This window comes from Euleptes europaea, chromosome 16 (genome assembly GCF_029931775.1).
Source record: "Euleptes europaea isolate rEulEur1 chromosome 16, rEulEur1.hap1, whole genome shotgun sequence".
Lineage (NCBI taxonomy): Eukaryota > Metazoa > Chordata > Lepidosauria > Squamata > Sphaerodactylidae > Euleptes > Euleptes europaea.
This window is the reverse complement of record NC_079327.1, coordinates 28,794,053-28,813,003: the sequence shown is the minus strand read 5'-3', so window position 1 is coordinate 28,813,003 and position 18,951 is coordinate 28,794,053. Positions and strand designations below refer to the sequence as shown.

Sequence of the window (18,951 nt, the reverse complement as noted above, 5' to 3'; positions counted from 1 at the left end):
TGTTAGAGCTCTCTCAGCTTCACCTACCTCACAGGGTGTCTGTTGTGGGGAGGGGAAGAGAAGGTTATTGTAAACCAGTTTGATTCTTAAGTGTTAGAGAAAGTCAGCATATAAAAACCAACTCTTCTTCCTTGTCATTTCCTCATGTCCCTTGCAGTCCTTGGGTCACATGCAGCATGGCAGGGTATGAGCTGTCAAGAGCCACAAAATATGAAGAAGTATCTGAAGAAGTGAGCCGTGGCTCACGAAAGCTCGTACCCTGCCAGAAATTTTGTTAAGCTTTAGAGCAGTAGGTTTGTTAGCAACCCTCCTTTTTGTTCTTTGGCCTGAGATGAAAAATCTGCTGCAGTGATATTGTATTAATTGTGTTGTATCATTGAAACTCTGCTACTGATTGACTGAGTTCGTTCATGACATTCCAGCTGTATACAGACAAGGTTTTTTTTTTGCAGTCCACCCTCTGTTGAAGAAAGGAAACCTGTCAACCAAACTGGGATTAAAATCTCACACAAGCTCTAGAGATAGGAGAAGCTTCGTGGGGCTAAGGACTGGGGAAAGGACCCAGGTCAAGGGGAAACTAACTGCCCTCAGGCTGAGAAGCGAATAGCAATTTGATGGAAGGGTAAGTTCAGAACTAAGAACAGAAAAGAGCAGGACAGTCAGGGGTTAATGAGAATGGGGAACTGAAGAAACTACACAGCATTTAAGGGCAGGTGGTGAGGAAGGAAAGAGTTCTTAGGGGGCTGCCCAAAAGACATGATGGCTTAAAAGGAGCTCAACAAGGGTAGGCCAGGAATCCCCGACTTTTTTGAGCATATAGGAACCTTTGGAATTCTGACAGAGGGTTGTGGGCTCAATCACAGAATGGCTGCCACTGGAGGTGGAGCCAACCACAAATTGTCCAGGAGTGAGGTTATACATAACTCTGATAGGAACTCTTCAACAGTTTGGGCCGAAAATCTTATTAACAGGACACCTTTTAAAATGAATATCCTGCTTAAAGACATTTTCTTGCTCACACATTTTCAGGATATCTTTTTTAAAAATGTTGCTGGTGTGAGATGCTTGAGTTCTTCAGAGTTCACTTCCACCTTGGGCATTTCCAGAATTAAAATCTCAAGAGTGTTTAGATCAGTCCATTTTGTCTGTAGCTGACATGCATGTGCATGCACACTAAGGCAAGCACCAGCCATTTCACATTGTGGAAATTTTCAGCTCATTTTGGCACTCCAGCCTTGAATAACAGGAAAGCACACCACAGCAAGCCTCTTGATATGCATGGTTGCCATTTTGTCTGACCCGGGCAACATGTTTTCCCCCCAACTTAAGTACATGCCTTGGTGGTGGTGGAGAATGCGATCCGACTTCTGGTGACCCTATAGGGTTTTCAACACAAGAGATGAATAGAGGTGGGTTTCCCGTTGCCTGCCTCTCCCATTCAAGGACTAACCAGGGCCGACCCACCTTGGCTTCTGAGATCATAGACATCGAGTCGAAAAAAGATGAGGCAAACCTTTACACAGTACAAGGAATAGGAGAAATCGAAAAGGAAGAAGCAGGAGGCCAGGCAGCTGTGTGCCAGTGTGCCAAGGGAGCATAGGATTGCTAGCTAGATAGTGGGAGCTAAATTTCCAATATTGATTTCAACTAACTGGCCAATTCGTCAGCTGTAGGCTTCTAGTTACCATTTAATTGCCTCGTGATTGTTGTTTGTCAGTTTGCCAGCAGGTACTTTCTTAAGTGCTGCTGTTTGATTTGGCTGAAAACATAAATGTGGAATGATTGAGTTGCTAGCATATCATTAGGATTTTGGTAAAGACCCTATTCACAGTATTAATGCTTCAGGCTCTCTTGTCGGCAATGATTGATTATAATAGAAAATAAACCTGCAGAATTCAGCATTGTACAGAAAACACTGAACTACATTGAGAGCAAAAGTGTTCCCCCCTCTTTTTGCTGTTGTCTTGACAGGCTTTAAATCCATAGTAAATGGACAATTTTATTTTATTTCTTGCTAATATGGGGAAATCAATGTGACTAATCCATTTTCTAATGCATTTTTGAAGAGGAGTTGCTTTATTGTAAAGCTACATTTTCTAGGCAGGTTTATATCAGGGCAGTGCAAGAAACTCCTGAGGAGAACTCAAGTAGGGCAGAGAATGATGTAATTATATAGTGTCAAGAAAAGTATACGGGTTTATGGTCACAATATCTAGGGAAACATGAGAAATTGTTCCGTTTTTCCATTTCTTAAGGCCATTACACACGATATCCAGGGCGGGGGGGGCATACCAGTGAGTGTACACTCAGCAGGAAGGCGACTAATCTCACACTGACACAAATACCCATCGGTGTTCACAGTCGCCTTTTGTTGCATTCCCCTTTTATGTGTTATCTACATCTAAAAATGTAATGTTATGATGTGGCCCTCAGTTGCAAGTAAAGATTTTCTTTCTCTCTAGTATGCCAGTCATACCCTTCCCTCATTGATTGTGCCGTGAATATTTCCCCTGTTGTTCCAACACTGAAATGGGAATAGGAACAGTATTTGTCCAGCGGTTACAGTATAAAAGGAGTGTGGCATGAATATGAAGGAGGGGATTATTAATCAATAACCTGATTATTGTCTTATGTCCTTTCTTTAGTTAACATTATCTAACTAGTAAAGATGGATACTAGTCATGTATACCTATTCTGTCCAGGATCAGACAAGCACGCCTATTATATTAGGTGCTGTGGAACACAGGCAGGATGGTGCTGCTGCAGTCGTCTTGTTTGTCGGCTTCCTAGAGGCACCTGGTTGGCCACTGTGTGAACAGACTGCTGGACTTGCTGGACCTAGTTCTGATCCTGCATGGCCTTTCTTATATTCTTATGTTCTTATTTACATGCTCTCCTTGTATGTGTTATTGCAGGGGTGTCGAACTCATTTGTTATGAGGGCCAGATATGACATAAATGTTACTTGGTCGGGCTGGGCCATGCCTCGCGAGTCCAGATCGGGAACCGTGGGGAGGGGACTGCCTTGTCTGGCAAGCTCGCAGTGGGCATATAAAAACCAGCTCTTCTTCTTTTGACGGGACTTACAAAACATAAGAGATTGTATGTGATTAAAAACAATTAATATACCTTAAGAATCAGCCAACAAATGATGTCTTGAAGTCAGCCCCCCTCTTAAGTACAAACGTAAAATTCTTGTGTAAATAAGTAGAAGGCTTGGCAGTAGGTGGAGAAATGAGAGAAGGCGTACTACAACTGGGGTGCCACAATTTTTGTGATTGTTCAGATCAGAAGTAACTAATTGTTTCTTGAGTTATTTAAGGGCAGTCAGCAGAAAATGTGTTCAGCTACTCAGTCAGGGTCATGAGATTTCTTCAGGGTTTCCCTTTATGCTTTCAAGCATAGGGTTTGTAGCCATAATTTTTTTTGTTAATGAAAGCTGGGATTTTCAGAAAACTGAATTCTTCATCCAGAATAATATTTTCATAGTTCTGTGCTGTTCCACACAATCTTTGTTGGGTCTCTCCTCTCTTCTCTGGTCTCTCCTCTCTTCTCCTTCTCTTCTCTGGGATTTTCAGAAAACTGAATTCTTCATCCAGAATAATATTTTCATAGTTCTGTGCTGTTCCACACAATCTTTGTTGGGTCTCTCCTCTCTTCTCTGGTCTCTCCTCTCTTCTCCTTCTCTTCTCTGGGATTTTCAGAAAACTGAATTCTTCATCCAGAATAATATTTTCATAGTTCTGTGCTGTTCCACACAATCTTTGTTGGGTCTCTCCTCTCTTCTCTGGTCCAGATCTTCTTTCTGAAATGAAGCAATGGATGATTGCTGATATTTAAATTTCTGTCCGTTGGTGCTTTATTGTATGGATCTTTATGCAGTTTATTGTTGACTTTAAAAAATCTTTTTTTAGTTGGCTCATGAGTCATTTTTGTAAGAGTCAGGCTATAAAATATAGATAAATAAATTATTTAAATGCTACATAATATCTATCTTTCTTGTTGCAGAATTCCTCTCAGCTTCCATATGCAAAGGCTCTGTATGCTTATGAGGGGAAAGAGCCAGGTGATCTTAAGTTTAACAAAGGAGACCTTATTATATTGCGACGAAAAGTGGATGAGAATTGGTATCACGGGGAACTGAACGGAAATCATGGCTTTTTCCCAGCAAGCTACATCCAGTGTATCAAGCCACTTCCACCAGTTCCACCTCAAGGCAAAGCACTTTATGACTTTGAAATAAAGGACAAAGATCAAGACAAGGACTGTCTAACCTTCACTAAGGTAAAGTGAAATACCACCTCTTGACCCAATTAATGCCCGTGTAGTTTAAAATGTGTTTGTTGCTCTGCAACCAGACAGTCAATTCCTGATCATGTTTTCATTTTTTTTTAAATTCAGCAGCACGTTTCGCTGTCTTGATGTGTTTGTGGGGGAGGGAAGTGATGTCTTCACAAAGAAATAAAAGTTGACACGTCTACCTATAGTCTCACCACATTTTTAAGCTTGGTCTACACATTCCATAGAGCTGGTGAGACTATAGGTAGACTTTTTGGTGGAGGATCATATTTTCAATGTCCCTCTATGTAAACAAACTCTCTGGAAATAGAAAATTAGCATAGATGTGAGCTTACTAGTCTCAAACCTCCTTCCATGATGTTCTAATATTTAAAATGCAGAACATTTAATGCAGGAGAACAAAATTCATAACTAGTATTAACCTCTCCATGGAAACTTCATTCTAAAGTGATACAGTCCATGATCCACCTCAGGATGTTGTATATAAGTCAGGTCTCATACATGCTTGAACTCTCAAAACCGTTCATGGACACAGCAAAACGATCATAAAATTCAACGATGAGAAGCAATATAAAGTCCAGCCTACGCAGCGTCGACCACAGAAGTAGCACACTGGGAACAATGCTTACAGTAAACACAAAACTCCTTCCAAATTCTTGTTCAGTTTCTCCAGTGTCAGTAAAAACTCAAAGGTGCTTAATGTTGGAGGCAGTCAGAGCCACCCAAAAGTCTGCTGTTACTGTCCATTGGACAGTGATCTGAAACTACTCAGGAACTATCGTTATGAAACACTGAAACTGTTGGTTTGCTCTCAGTTGTTTGTACCTGCGCGAGAACAACAAATTCTGCCATCCGATGTTAGAGTGAATTTTCGCACATGCTTTGCTGGAAGAATACCTTCAGGAAACTACTTTTTGGGTATCATTTTCCAGTGATGACATGATTCTTGAAAACAATGAAGAATTTACATTTTTCAGCGTATGGTTAAATAGTGATCTATACATATGATGATGTGTTCATAGAATACATCAGGGATCTGTGAATATTAATATGTGTGATTAAAAGAATGTCAACATTCAGCATTCCTAAGAGATGCAACCACAGAAGCTGAACAGAATCTAGAGACTGCAGCTCCCAGTCATTTGCGCAAAATCTTTATCTCCTCTGCAATTTACCTAATAGGAGTAACTTTTCTTGGTGTAAATGACTGCTGACATACTGCTGCTGCTTACAGTGCATTAAAGGTGATCATCTCCTGAGTATATATGGCATAATTTTCAAACACAGTGTTTTTCCCCCTCTCAAGTAAGGTTTTTAGTTGCTTTCCTCATCCATCTTTGATCATGTTACCCTCCTCTTCATGCTTCCACTCTCCTTTACCAGAGGCTGCTTTGTTTTGCCTCAGGGATAGTGATTGCCTCTCCATCGCATTTTTTATTCTTTGGCTTCCTTCCTTCTGTACACCCTGTCACCTAGTAACTGGGTCTTTGTCTCTTGTCTGTTGTTTTCTCTGACAGCAGATAATCTATTTCTCATCTAGGGACTTCACTCTGTATTTATTTCATGAGGTTTTTCTATGCTAATTGTAGCTGTCACCTTGCTGTTGAAGCTTCCTGTTCAGATGGGTTTCGGATCCCACTCACTGCTGAAGTCACTCCGCTCAGCACCTCATGAATGACATGAGCTATCTACTGCCATAGATATGATTTGTCAGTCAGAGAAAATTTCTAGACAGAAAATTTTCATGTCAGTGTGACTGAGAAAGAGAGGGAGAACCTGTTTGCCTTCTGGAGACCCTGAGCTGGATTTCAATCTCATTCCCATTAATGACATTCCACTGAAGTCAGTAGGGGGTTACAAGTGTCAAATCCAGCATTAATGAGAACTGAATGAGGAGGCTGCTGTGCCTTTTCTTTAAATGACCGTCTGATTTGCTTACACAAGACATTTAGAAGAGGCGCCATTAATGAATACCGTACAAAGGATTTTCCCCCTGTTGGATTGAAAATTTTACCAGGGGAACTTCTGCAAAAAGCCTAATGCACTTTCTGTTTGTTTTATAATGGGATTCAGGTTAACCTTTAAAAAATCCAAAAATTCAGAAACTTTTTCCTAGCCATCATATTTCTGATCAGAATCTTTCTGATCAGAAACTGCATTCATGTTTCCATTTGGTATGTTTCCATATGGCCTCTACAGGCTACTTCTAGTAATCAAACTATCTCCCCATGAGTTCAGAGATCCACAAGGCTGAATTGAATTCCCAGTTCCCAGGTCCAGTATTTCAGTGTCTTGGAATAAGACCCTGTGTCCTGTTTGGGTCAGTCCATGTTCAGCCACTGCAGATTTCTCAGGTTGGCCAAGTCTGCGGTATCTTTCATGTTCTTTTATCCTTGTTTGTATGCTGCGTTGTGTGGTCCCAATGTAAACTTGTCCACAACTGCAAGGTATACGATATACTCCTGCAGAGATGAGGGGGTCTCTTTTGCCTTTTCTCTTTTGCTGATCGTAGCATCTGTTGTATTTTCTTGGTGGGTTTAAACACTGGTTGTAGGTTATGTTTTTTCAAACAGGATGGAGAAATACTGGACAATTGTACCAACTATTTTGTCAGATTGCACAGAGAAGCCATTGAAATTCATAAACATCAGTACAACTTTAACAGAAAAGAAGAGAGTTTAAGAATTAATAAGGCTTGGTTTCCTGTCCTGAAAAACTCCAGACTAATGAAGACTACAGTCCACAAAAGCCATGCAGATTAGCTTTGGATTCCACATGTTACCGGTAACAGATCACTTCAGGATACAATGGTTCCACATTAACATACCACACCCTCATTAGCACATTATCTTGATACTTACAGGACATTGATTAGCACATTACCTTTGATATTTTTGCAGGAAAATGACTCAACTCAAACCCAGCCCCTTCTGACTATATATATTGCTCTTCCAACACACGTTGACACTGAGAGACACTGTCCTTCAGTGTTACTCCTCTGAAGATGCCGGCCACAGCTGCTGGCAAAACATGAGGAAAGAAAATACCAAGACTACGGTCACACAGCCCGGATAACCTACAAGAACCAATGAACTCTGACCGTGAAAGCCTTCGACAATACTTCAATTGATTTTCCCCCCTTTTGCTGGCTTTGTCTGTTGGTGGCTTGTGACACTGGCAGTTTAAAAAAAAATCACATTTTATTATCTGTTTTTTTGTTTTTTGATTTTATGGTATGGTTGTTCACCACCCTGAGGGCTCTTTCTGGAGAGAAATGCAGGACTAAAATAAACTAAAGAAAGAAAGAATTTTTTTACATTTATGCAGTTGACCAAGAGAGAAAATTGAGCTTGCTAGCCATTCTTGGTGGCAATGCAAACTCTGCAGACATGTGACCAAGACTAAAGCCTTCCATTCTCTACACAGATGATCACAAAATTAACTGAATACAGGAAAGGCAAGATGTTGCCAGCTCTAATGCTGTTTCTTCAATTAGCATATTTGAATTTGTTCACCATTACTACAATACATGTGGGGGCCCTGCAACAAAATGTTGTGGGGTTGTTTTTAATTTGCTGCTCATGTACTCCTGAAACGCTGCCCTACATGGAAGCTGCAGTATAAGGCAAGATGATGGAGTATGGAAGGAGTATCCCCGTTTGTAGAATTGCGGGGTTTAAACAAAAAGCGTTGCTGTTGCCAAAGTAGGGAGATCAAGGTGGTTCTTCAAATCCTGAAATTTAGTTGTGTGGGGAAACTGTCCTAGGGCCTAGATGCATTGAGGTAGGGAAGAAACAAACTCCACTCCTGCCCTCCAGTGCCACTACCATAGGGCAGCTTAGAAAGAAAGAAAGAAAGAAAGAAAGAAAGAAAGAAAGAAAGAAAGAAAGAAAGAGGGTTGGTTTTTATATGCTGACTTTCTCCACCACTTAAGGAAGAATCAAACCAGCTTACAATCACCTTCCCTTCCCCTCCCCATAACAGACACCCTGTGAGGTAGGTGAAGCTGAGAGAGCTCTAAGAGAGCTGTGACTAGTCCAAGGTCACCCAGCTGGCTTCAGGTGTAGGAGTGGGGAAACCAATCCAATTTTCCAGATTAGCATCCGCCGCTCATGTGGAGGTGTGGGGATCCAACCTGGTTCTCCAGATTAGAGTCCACCGCTCCAAACCACTGCTCTTAACCATTACACCACGCTGGCGCTTAGGAGGCTGAGTTTAAGAAGCCGCATTAACTAATCAGTTTTCCTACGGTATAGGGAGACTGTCCTATAGAGCTATATTTGGAGGACAGATGAGAAGCAAACTCTGTTTCTGCCCTCAGCCCATCCCTAAATAACAGTTTCCATATGGGGTTGCATTGTAAAGATTTAGTTTATTAAAATGCACAGTGATGCTAAAAACAGCATGATGACTAACAATGGAGTCCTAAGCAGAGTTACACCCCTTTAGGCCCATTTTAGGCCCATTGAAGTCAGTGAGCTTATAATAGTGTGACCCTGTTTAGGATTGCATTGTAAGAATCTCACATTCAGCTCCCTTGGGATATTTTACTTTCGGGCTGAGGATATAGGGCAGGCGAGCCCCGTGGCGCAGAGTGGTAAGCTGCAATGCTGCAGTCAAAGCTCTGCTCACGACCTGAGTTCGATCCCGACGGAAGTTGGTTTCAGGTAGCCAGCTCAAGGTTGACTCAGCCTTCCATCCTTCCGAGGTCGGTGAAATGAGTACCCAGCTTGCTGGGGGTAAAGGGAAGAAGACTGGGGAAGGCACTGGCAAACCACCCCATAACCAAAGTCTGCCCAGGAAACATCGGGATGTGACGTCACCCCATGGGTCAGGAATGACCCAGTGCTTGCACAGTTTACCTTTACCTTTTTACTTCAGTCTACCCAGTTCCCCCTCCCCCGCCGCCAATAGAAAAACTAATACGTTCTGAACGTTGGCGGTCCCCCTGGTTTGCAGCACATCCTTTTTGTGCCTGCCCCTGGTGTTGCTTTTGTTATCTGAACACATGAAGCTGACTTATACTGAATCAGACCCATGGTCTACCAAAGTCAGTATTGTCTACTCAGATCAGCAGCGGCTCTCCAGGGTCTCAGGCAGGGGTCTTTCACATCACCTACTCGCTTAGTCCCTTTAACTGGAGATGCCGGGGATTGAACCTGGGACCCTCTGCATGCCAAGCAGATGCTCTAACACTGAGCCACAGCCCCTCCCCTCTGCATATAGGGCCCAGGAGTTTGCTATTAGATATAGTATTACACCTTTGTCCATGAATTCTCTAGCAGAGAGCACTGGTGTCTTTAGGGGGATCTTTGTAAAACTATATATGTTTAAATATTTACAAGCTGAGGGGAACAAATGTGAAGCAGTACTCAGCACAGTTGCGCAATCCAAAGCAACCTTAATACAACCACAAAAATCCAACAAACTGAGAATCTTGCAACCAATTTGCTCCTAACAATCATCGCCTTGGCCAGTGCCAACAAATGCAGAAAGAACCACATATTCCATGTTTTGGGCTCTTCAGTAATTATTAGTGCTTCCTCCAATTTAGGTTATATGTCTTCTTCATTTAAGATTAGGTTTTTGTTTTGTTTTTAAATTGTGAGGTTACAGAGGAAACTGCTGAGCTCCCTAACTTTATAATGGTCAGCCTGGCTATGCTACTGTAAGCCATTGTAATATTATTTTTTTACTTTATTGTTCTGTGTTTCTGTCCTTTTCTTTCTCCCTTAGAAGCTCTTTGATAAATCTTGAGCAGCATAATTCTAAATCTATTGTTTAAGTGATATAAGGACTGAGATAAATTTTGCCACTACTGATGTAAACCTTAGGATCGCTGTCGCTTAATAAATAGGGTATTAGCTCAGACACAGAGTTACTAGTCCGATCTATTAGAAGAGGAATAAAATATCTTGATCTTAGATCTTCATAAAAATGACATTCCAGGAGCACATGTGCTAGAGGGTCACTAGAACCAGAAGAACACAGGCAGGTCCTTTCTGAATATCGTAGGGTTCATGTATCTACCTTGCATAACCATAGAAGGGTTAGCATTCTGTCTAGCAAGAGAAAAAACTCTTAAGAAATGAGGAGTTGTCAAGAAATATGTATATACAAATCGCAGCCACTATGGCCCAAATATAATATCTTGAATATCTTAAACAATTGTATAATCAATTTAACCAAAATGAATGTGATACCAACAGACTCAAAGATGGTGTATCTATTATTATATATTCATTCTGTGTACACAATCATAACTATTCTGAACCATGCAAGGTTAATACAATCCATAATGCAACAAATGTACCATTCCCACAAATAAGTATAATACTGAATCAAGTTCAAATTTGAGAATCCAACTCTTACACTTCCATCAATAGAAGACCTCTGTAATGCCATATAGTCCTTAATTATTAAAAAACCGTAGGCGAAAAAAATAGGCGATACAGGTATCCAGTAATTAATTCCTGTTTCCACCGCTTCTTTTTCAGTCGCCTGTTTCGCCAATGGCGAAACACACAATAGACACACAATCTTTGAGCTTGTTGGTATCACGTTTATTTTGGTTAAACTGATTGTTTAAGATATTCAAGATATTATATTTGGGCCATAGTGGCTGCAATTTTTGTATACCTTTACTTGTGCAGCACAAGTATTTTTTGTGACAAGAAATATGTATAAGCAGTCAAGCAATGTTGGGGAGGAATTCCAAAAACCTAAGATGGTTCTGTGTTTCTAGGTTCTCAATCTCGGTCCAGAGCAGCCTTTAACAATCAAAGGAGAACAAAACTTAACATGAGCCCTTAATATGAGGTCTGTTGTAAAAACAAACCAGAGTAAGAACCATGCAAAAACAGGCCAAGACATTACCCGCATTACAAAAGTAGAATTTTTCCATTGGCAATAAATATGCATAATCAGAATGCTGGTTGGATCTTTAGCAATTTATTCTTTTTCCCCCTCCTTTTTTAAATGGTAGTTTGTTATTACCAGATGGCAACTAATGATGATAGTGACAGCTGAAGAGCATGTGCTATGATTCTGCCCTGCCATGAAATCTTTCTTTTACTCGTTTTGAAGACGCTGCCTCCGTAAAATGTCATGAATGATTCGCACAGCATGCCCTTTTTTGTGTTAGTAAAACTTGCCTTAGAGACGTTTGATTTCATGTACTTTTTCCAAGAAAGGAGTTTACATTTTATTATTTTAAAAATAAATTAATCTTTCTTAAAATGATCGATCTTCAGCATAGTTTCTGACAGTTCTAAAATGGAATTGCGCGTCTTAATGCCACTGAAGAAGCTGTCACACAATGACTAATTCTTATCCGTTTTGGTTACAATAAACAAAAGAAAAGGCATTAAAATGTCCCTGCAATACAATAGGATGGTGGTGCTTTCAAAATAGCACTTGTCAGGTTTTGCTACATTGTATGGAAATCAGTTTACTGGGTTGCAGTAGTAAATATTGCACAAAATGTCATTCTGCTGTATATGTAGATTAGCTGGATCAGATTGAAGATCATGTATTCAGCATCCTCTTTCCAACAGCAGCCAGCCAGCTGCCGCTTACTAAATGCTCCCAATCAGGGCCCAGCAGGAGCCATCTACTACTGTTACCCCTCCCCAGCCACAGATATTCAGTGTTATAATTCTTCTGAACATGGAGGTTCCGTTTTGGAGAGGTCCAAGGAGTTCAGGAATGATTCATCGTTGCTTGTGTGCTGTTCTGGCCCAAACAAGGGGAAGAGAGCAACGTCTTAGATGTTGTCTAGGTGGGTAGATCTCGCTATCAAGAGGTGTTATGAGTTAGCAGGTCTTCCTTGCCTGCTGGCTCTGAAGGCCCATTCAACTAGGGCACAGGCACGTTGGACCTCATTTGCCATTTTGTTGCTCATTCTCCTAAGTCTAAAGAGATCCTCTTGGAGGTCTGTATAGTCTTCCTAGATTTTCACCATCCTGAATAAACTTGGGGAGAGGTTGAATAAAATTCCGGAAGATCGCAAAGGTCCTTGTCCTTTACTGTGATGAGCAAAACAAGAATGGCAATGCAATCCTGAATAGAGTAGCCATTCTAGATCCATTGGAGCCAACAGGTTTAGAAGGGTCGAACTCTGTTTAGGATTACACTGTAAATCATGCAGAAGAGTAAACACTGCCCAATAGATTTATGCAAAGTAAGGGGAGACCATAGAGTTCAACTTGTGTCAGTGCAGAATTTGCTAGGAGGCCATTAAAACCCCTGCTTTAATATGAAATATTTCACAGTGGCAACTTTGGATTGCCAGGGTGCTCAGTTTTATTTTTTAATTACACATAGCCATGAGAACTGTATCAGTAGTTTCTTCGTTATCAGTGTAGGGAGCAGACATACAAGTGTTTCGCACATCTGCTGTTTGCACATATAATATGACATCCAAATCTGCTCTAATTCAAAACAGGATATGGTCCAATATATAGAATTTCTCAATATGACGCTCAAAAGCACATTATGACACTGGCAAACAGCTGTGCTTTTCTACTGCTAATTGTGCATCCTGTGTGCTCATGAGTGTGCTCATCTCCCTGTCCCCCTCCCCATATATGCCAATTCCTCAGCTGCAATGAGTACGGAAAGGGGCAGATGCAACTTAGTCATAGGACTTTTGAACATTTCTCATTGAAATGTGTCTTCCTGCATCACAGTGGTTCATCGTCACAGTGCCATCTTCTGAAAGACTGGAAGAACTAAACAAATCAACAAGGAAGTATTGGGAATAATTTTCTAACAGTTAGAGTTCCCTCTTCTAATCCCATGGGTACCTTCTGCGGTACCAAGCTCCGTACTATTCAAGGGCACACTTATAATTCTGTATTATGAAATCTAGGATCAGTCTTTGCCTGTGTATTAAGACCACAAGTGGAAAACGTGGTTGATTGCCCTTGTAAAGAAAACTTACCATATAAGCCTTGTACCTCTGCCTGGTGGCAGAGGAGGCAGCAGCAAGGAGGAAGTGGCTGTGGTGGGGAAATTGAATTTCAAACATAATTTATACAAACAGAGATGAATTTCCTTTATGTCACTTCAGCTGTAGTTGTTAGCCTATTATTCAGTTCCTGGATCAGTGAGTTGAATATTTGGAGGAATTCATTAACCTCTTTATTTCTTCGCATGCATGCTAGAATTGACCTATTCCTTATGCAGCTGCTGAGACACAGTGACAGTGTTTCGTAACATAGGAGGCATTTTTTACCAAGTTAAAAGAACCTGCAAGCATGCATGGTGCTCTTCCTATTTTGCAAGTGGATTAACACCACTAGACTGTGTGTTGTCTTCCCATTACATTAGTAATTGGGAAAGGGGGTTGAAATATCCAACAAGCCGTGTTTTCTTCATTTGAAAGATGTAGTCACTACCTGGAATATGGACTTCACTGGAGTGGGAGGTTTATGGGTTGCTTATAAAGAAATCAGCACATTTTTCCAAGGACTGAGGAAGTCTGTATTTGGTAAAGTGTGGTGTAGTGGTTACAAGCAGTGGTTTGGAGCGGTGGACTCTGATCTGGAGAACTGGGTTTGATTCCCCGCTCCTCCACTTGAGCAGCAGAGGCTAATCTGGTGACCTGGATTTGTTTCCCCACTCCTACACACGAAGCCAGCTGGGTCACCTTGGGCAAGTTACAGCTCTCATAGAGCTCTCTCAGCCCCACCTACCTCACAGGGTGCCTGTTGTGGGGAGGGGAAGGGGATTGTAAGCCGGTCTGAGTCTCCCTTAAGTGGCAGAGAAAGTCGGCATATAAAAACCAACTCTTCTTCTTCTAATTGTTAACTTTGTCATTTTAGGATGAAATATTGACGGTCATCAGGAGAGTAGATGATAACTGGGCAGAAGGAATGCTGGGAGATAAGATTGGGATATTCCCTATTCTGTATGTGGAGGTAAGCTTTTTGCATGGTGCTTGTTGATTTAGACAATGCAAAGGTTTGCCTTCCAAAACAGTTTGCACAATCTTATCATCTCTTAGGGAAAACTCTTTTGGAAGGGAAAAAATTGCAATGCATAGAATTGTCAAAGTGCTCTGATATGAAGCATCCAATGGGGAAAAAAATGTCTCATTCAATCTAATTTAAATCAGTGTGGCCGATATGCTGTTGAAAACTGTCAAGGACTTTTCACTCTAGTGTATATGGCTTAATTTCAGTTGATGCATGCAGAATATGAGAGAAAACCATCACAACCCAAACTTCTACCTGAAATTTGCTTTGCAGCCGCCATAGAATAAGAATATATTTTGCCTAGAAATTGTACTTCCCCTTCTTGTTGTGTTCCATTTCCACGCCCCCAGTGACCATGCCCAGAAGATGGCCAAGATGCCCTCCCTCTCATGATCTGCTTAAGGTCATAGAATCAGCATTGCTGACAGATGGCCATCTAGCCTCAGATTAAAAACCTCCAGGGAAGGAGACTGTATCACCTCCCGAGGAAGCCTGTTCCACTGAGGAACCGCTCTAATCACTCTACCAAACAGCAGCCCGCTGGACCCTTCTGTTTGGAATTCAGGTCCAGGTCCCTGCCCAGGCAACTGAGGCTCTGGCAGCGCTGCTGGAACCAGTGGTGTGGGAAGAGGCAACAAGCATGGCTTAGGAACATCATCCCCTCCCAGACCAGCTCGTCTTCCAGCCGAATACTGTGATGCTGCCAGCACCACTGGGTTTGGTTTCCTCTTGAGCATGTCTGGCCAAATATCATCCTTGCCACTAGCACCCATTTTGTTTGCCAGTATACTAATGTCTTCACAGGCAGGCTTTTCTTTTCTTTTTTGGCACTTTGGCCACTACTCTGACATATTCAGGAGGGGGGCCATGTTGGCCTACGGTAGAAGAGCTAGGTTTGAGTTCTGTAGCACCTTAGAACATAAGAAAAGGCCATGCTGGATCAGACCAAGGCCCATCAAGTCCAGCAGTCAGTTCACACAGTGGCCAACCAGGTGCCTCTAGGAAGCCCACAAACAAGACACCTGCAGCAGCATCCTGCCTGTGTTCCACAGCCCCTAATATATTCGGCATGCTCCTCTGATACTAGAGAGAACAGGTATGCATCATGACTAGTATCCATTTTAACTAGTAGCCATGAATACCCCTCTCCACCATGAACATGTCCACTCCCCTCTTAAAGCCTTCCAAGTTGGCAGCCATCACCACATCCTGGGGCAGGGAGTTCCACAAATTAACTATGTGTTGTCTGAAGAAATACTTCCTGAGAGACCAACAAGATTTTCGGGGTATAAGCTTTCAAGAGTCAAAGCTCTCTTTGTCAGATGGAAGTAGGAATGGCAATCCATGAGCCCTTATATCCCTATCAGAAGGTGGGAGGGATGTTGCAAAGGATGCCAAGGTGCAGTGCAAAATGTAATCAGCTTGATTAGAACAGGTGCAAATGCTTAGAAACAGAAAATTAGCATCTGTTGTGAGCTAGGCATCTTTTGTCTCTGTTCAGCCCTGGGGTGGTCCATTATTCTGAATTGAGTTCTGTGTATAAACTCAATTTCAGTAATACCCTGATATGTTTATAAAAAAGACATAAAAAGAGCAAAAGATACCCCTAACATGAACAGTTTACTATGAAAAACAACAAGTGCTTTGTATGTTTCAAACAAAGATGTTCATTGGGATGTAGACTGTATATTATGATTCTCATAAAATGAATGGAAAAGTTATCTGCAACAGATATGAGAATGAGGTGATGGGTGTGTGCTGTTGATACATGGGAGCTGCCCACCACAGGCCATTCAAACCAGGTAATTTTGACAGCTATAATTACCACTGTAGCCCAGAGCCCTGATCATGAAAATGCCACAGCTTGTCCAAAAGAACACCTGGTAATGGTGACTTTAACCAAGGATATTCAATATAGAGTTGGATTAGGTGACCTTTGAGATTTCTGGCAACTCTAGATGGTTATTGTTCAGCATAGAACAAATATTTCCGTTTAAAGCCTCATTCCGTTTAAAGTTTCATTTTTATAGCATTTCCACCAAAGGCTAGATGTTATGTTTAAGGATTTTTTAAAAAAACATTAATTAAAAACCTCATAGAATCATAGAGTTGGAAGGGATCACCAGGGCCATCAAGTCCAGCCCCCTGCCCAATGTAGGAAATTCACATCTACCTCTCCTCCACACACCCAGTGACCACTGCCCCATGTCCAGAAGATGGCAAAAAAAAAAAAACCTTCCAGGATCTCTGGCCAATCAGGCCTGGATGAAAATTGCTTCCTGACCCCAAAGTGGCAATCAGCATTACCCTGGGCATGTAAGAAGGAGCCACGAGAGCTGAGCATTATCGCAACCCTTTCTTCCTTCCCTCTCATGATCTGCCTATGTTCACAGAATCAGCATTGCTGTCAGACGGCCATCTAGCCTCTGCTTAAAAACCTCCAAGGAGAGCCCACCGCCCACCGCCAGCAGTCAGCCCTTGGCTAACAGGCCCTCCTCACTCAGCAACAAAATAGACAACGGACCCAATCAGAAACCCCTCTCCAGCAGGCTACCCGCTCACCCACTCACCCTCACATACAGTCTTTCTCACACAGCAACCTCAGTTAATGCTCCCCAGCAGCAGTTTTAGGAAAGGCAAAACTAACAGTCACCTCGCCAGCAGCTTTGTCCTCAGCTGCGTCTCGCAGCCCAGCTGACTTATTTCACACTGATTTGTATAGCTGTTTTTTTTTAAAGTATGTTTGAGTGTAGAGTGATTTGATCTGTCAGCTGTCCCATGGACCTGTTGTAGGACAGATGGGGTGGATTCTGATGCTTTTCAAGGGATAATCTTATTCATCAGCATATGACCTTCTTGCCAATCGCTACAATGGCTCAGGATCTACTCCTTTTGCCAGTCTAGCTTTGACTCTTATCACTTTTGCGAATTTCAGTAATGTTTCAGCCCAAAGCAGAACACAAAGTATTTCCCCGTTATTGCCTTCTCTGGTTAATCTTTACAGCAGCCACACAGTGTTCCCCAGGAAACCTTTTCCCTAACATGTCAGCACATGGGAGTCTGAGACATTCACTCCCCCAGAGCTGCTCCCAGGGTCTCTAGGAGGGCCTTTGCTTAACAAATTCTGGTACTCAAGAGGCTGGGCTTTTGCATTCCAAACTTCAAACCAGTAGTTACCATAATATGGAAATAACTTTTGCAATTATTATTATTTTTTTGCCATCAAGTCACAGTTGACTTATGGTGACTCTGTATGGTTTTCAAGGCAAGAGATGGTGAGAGGTAGTTTATTATTGCCTGCCTCCATGTCATGAGCCTGGTATTCTTTGGAGGTCCCCTATCCAAATACTAGCCATGGTTAGGGCTGAGAGTGTGTGACTGGCCAAGGTCACCCAAGAGGCTTTCATGGCACGAAAGGATCTGAACCTGGTTTCCCAAGTCCTAGTCCAAAACCTTAACCACTTCACCACACAGGCTGTCTTTGCATTTATACCTAGTGTAGATGGCCCAGGCTAGCCTGATCTCATCAGATCTCAGAAGCTAGGCAGGGTCAGCCCTGGTTAATATTTGGATGGGAGACCACCAAGGAATACCAGGGTTGCTGTGCAGAGGAAGGCACTGGCAAACCACCTCTGTTAGTCTCCTGCCATGAAAACCCCAAAAGGGGTCGCCATAAGTTGGCTGCGTCTTGACGGCACTTTACACACACACAAGTATGGCATCCAGATTCTAGTTATTCTCTTCCACTGTCAGTATATGAGCACATGCATAAGGGCAGCCATGCTCGATCAGATCCGTGATTAATCCTGCACTGTTTCACACTGTGGCCAGTCGGATGCACCTGGAAGTTCTCTCTCTATACTTTCACAACTTGTGCATAATTCAGTTAACCCATATGATGTCCCCCAATTGTCTTTCCTCTGAACTTAACCCCCCACCCCAACTCCTTAGCTTTTTCTAGTAGGGAAGGTATTCCAACTCCTTGATCTTTTTGGTTGCCCTTTACTGAACTTTTTTATATTCAGGGCTGCAATACCCTTTTTGAGTTAAAACAACCATAACTGTTCTACAGTATTCCAAATGAAGAAGAAGAAGAAGAAGAGTTGGTTTTTATATGCCAACTTTCTCTACCCTTTTTGAGTTAAAACAGCCATAACTGTTCCACAGCATTCCAAATATAGAACAAGAAGAAGAAGAAGAGTTGGTTTTGATATGCCAACTTTCTCTACCACTTAAGGGAGATTCAAACCGGCTTACAATCACCTTCCCTTCCCCTCCCCAAAACAGACACCCTGTGAGGCAGGTGGGGCTGAGAGAGCTCTAACAGAGGTGTAACTTGCCCAAGGTCACCCAGCCGGCTTCGTGTGTAGGAGTGCGGAATCATATCAGGTTCTCCAGATCAGACTCCACCACTCCAAACCACCTCTCTTAACCACTACAGCACACTGGCTCTCTATGTGCACTATGGGGCATTGCAATACTGTCCATTTTGTGTTCAATTCCTTCCCTAAAAATCCGTACAACAGAATTTGCCTTTTTACCAGTGTTACATGCTAAGTCAGCATTTCATGAAGCTACCCACTATTACCTCAAGATCTCTTTTCACATCAGTCATCTCCAGTTCAGACCCATCAGTGTATAGTTAAATTTGCAAAAAAAAATTGTCTCAGTGT

General features: G+C 42.1%; 1 protein-coding gene across 1 annotated transcript in view; it reads left to right on the top strand.

Moving 5' to 3' along the window:
- The window catches only part of SH3RF3 (SH3 domain containing ring finger 3), a 229,968-nt gene that overhangs the window by 145,566 nt on the left and 65,451 nt on the right, over positions 1-18,951 (top strand). The window contains exons 2-3 of the mRNA XM_056861863.1: positions 4,008-4,283; positions 14,126-14,221. Coding sequence (XP_056717841.1) covers positions 4,008-4,283; positions 14,126-14,221 — 372 coding nt within the window. The remainder of the gene's footprint in view (positions 1-4,007; positions 4,284-14,125; positions 14,222-18,951) is intronic.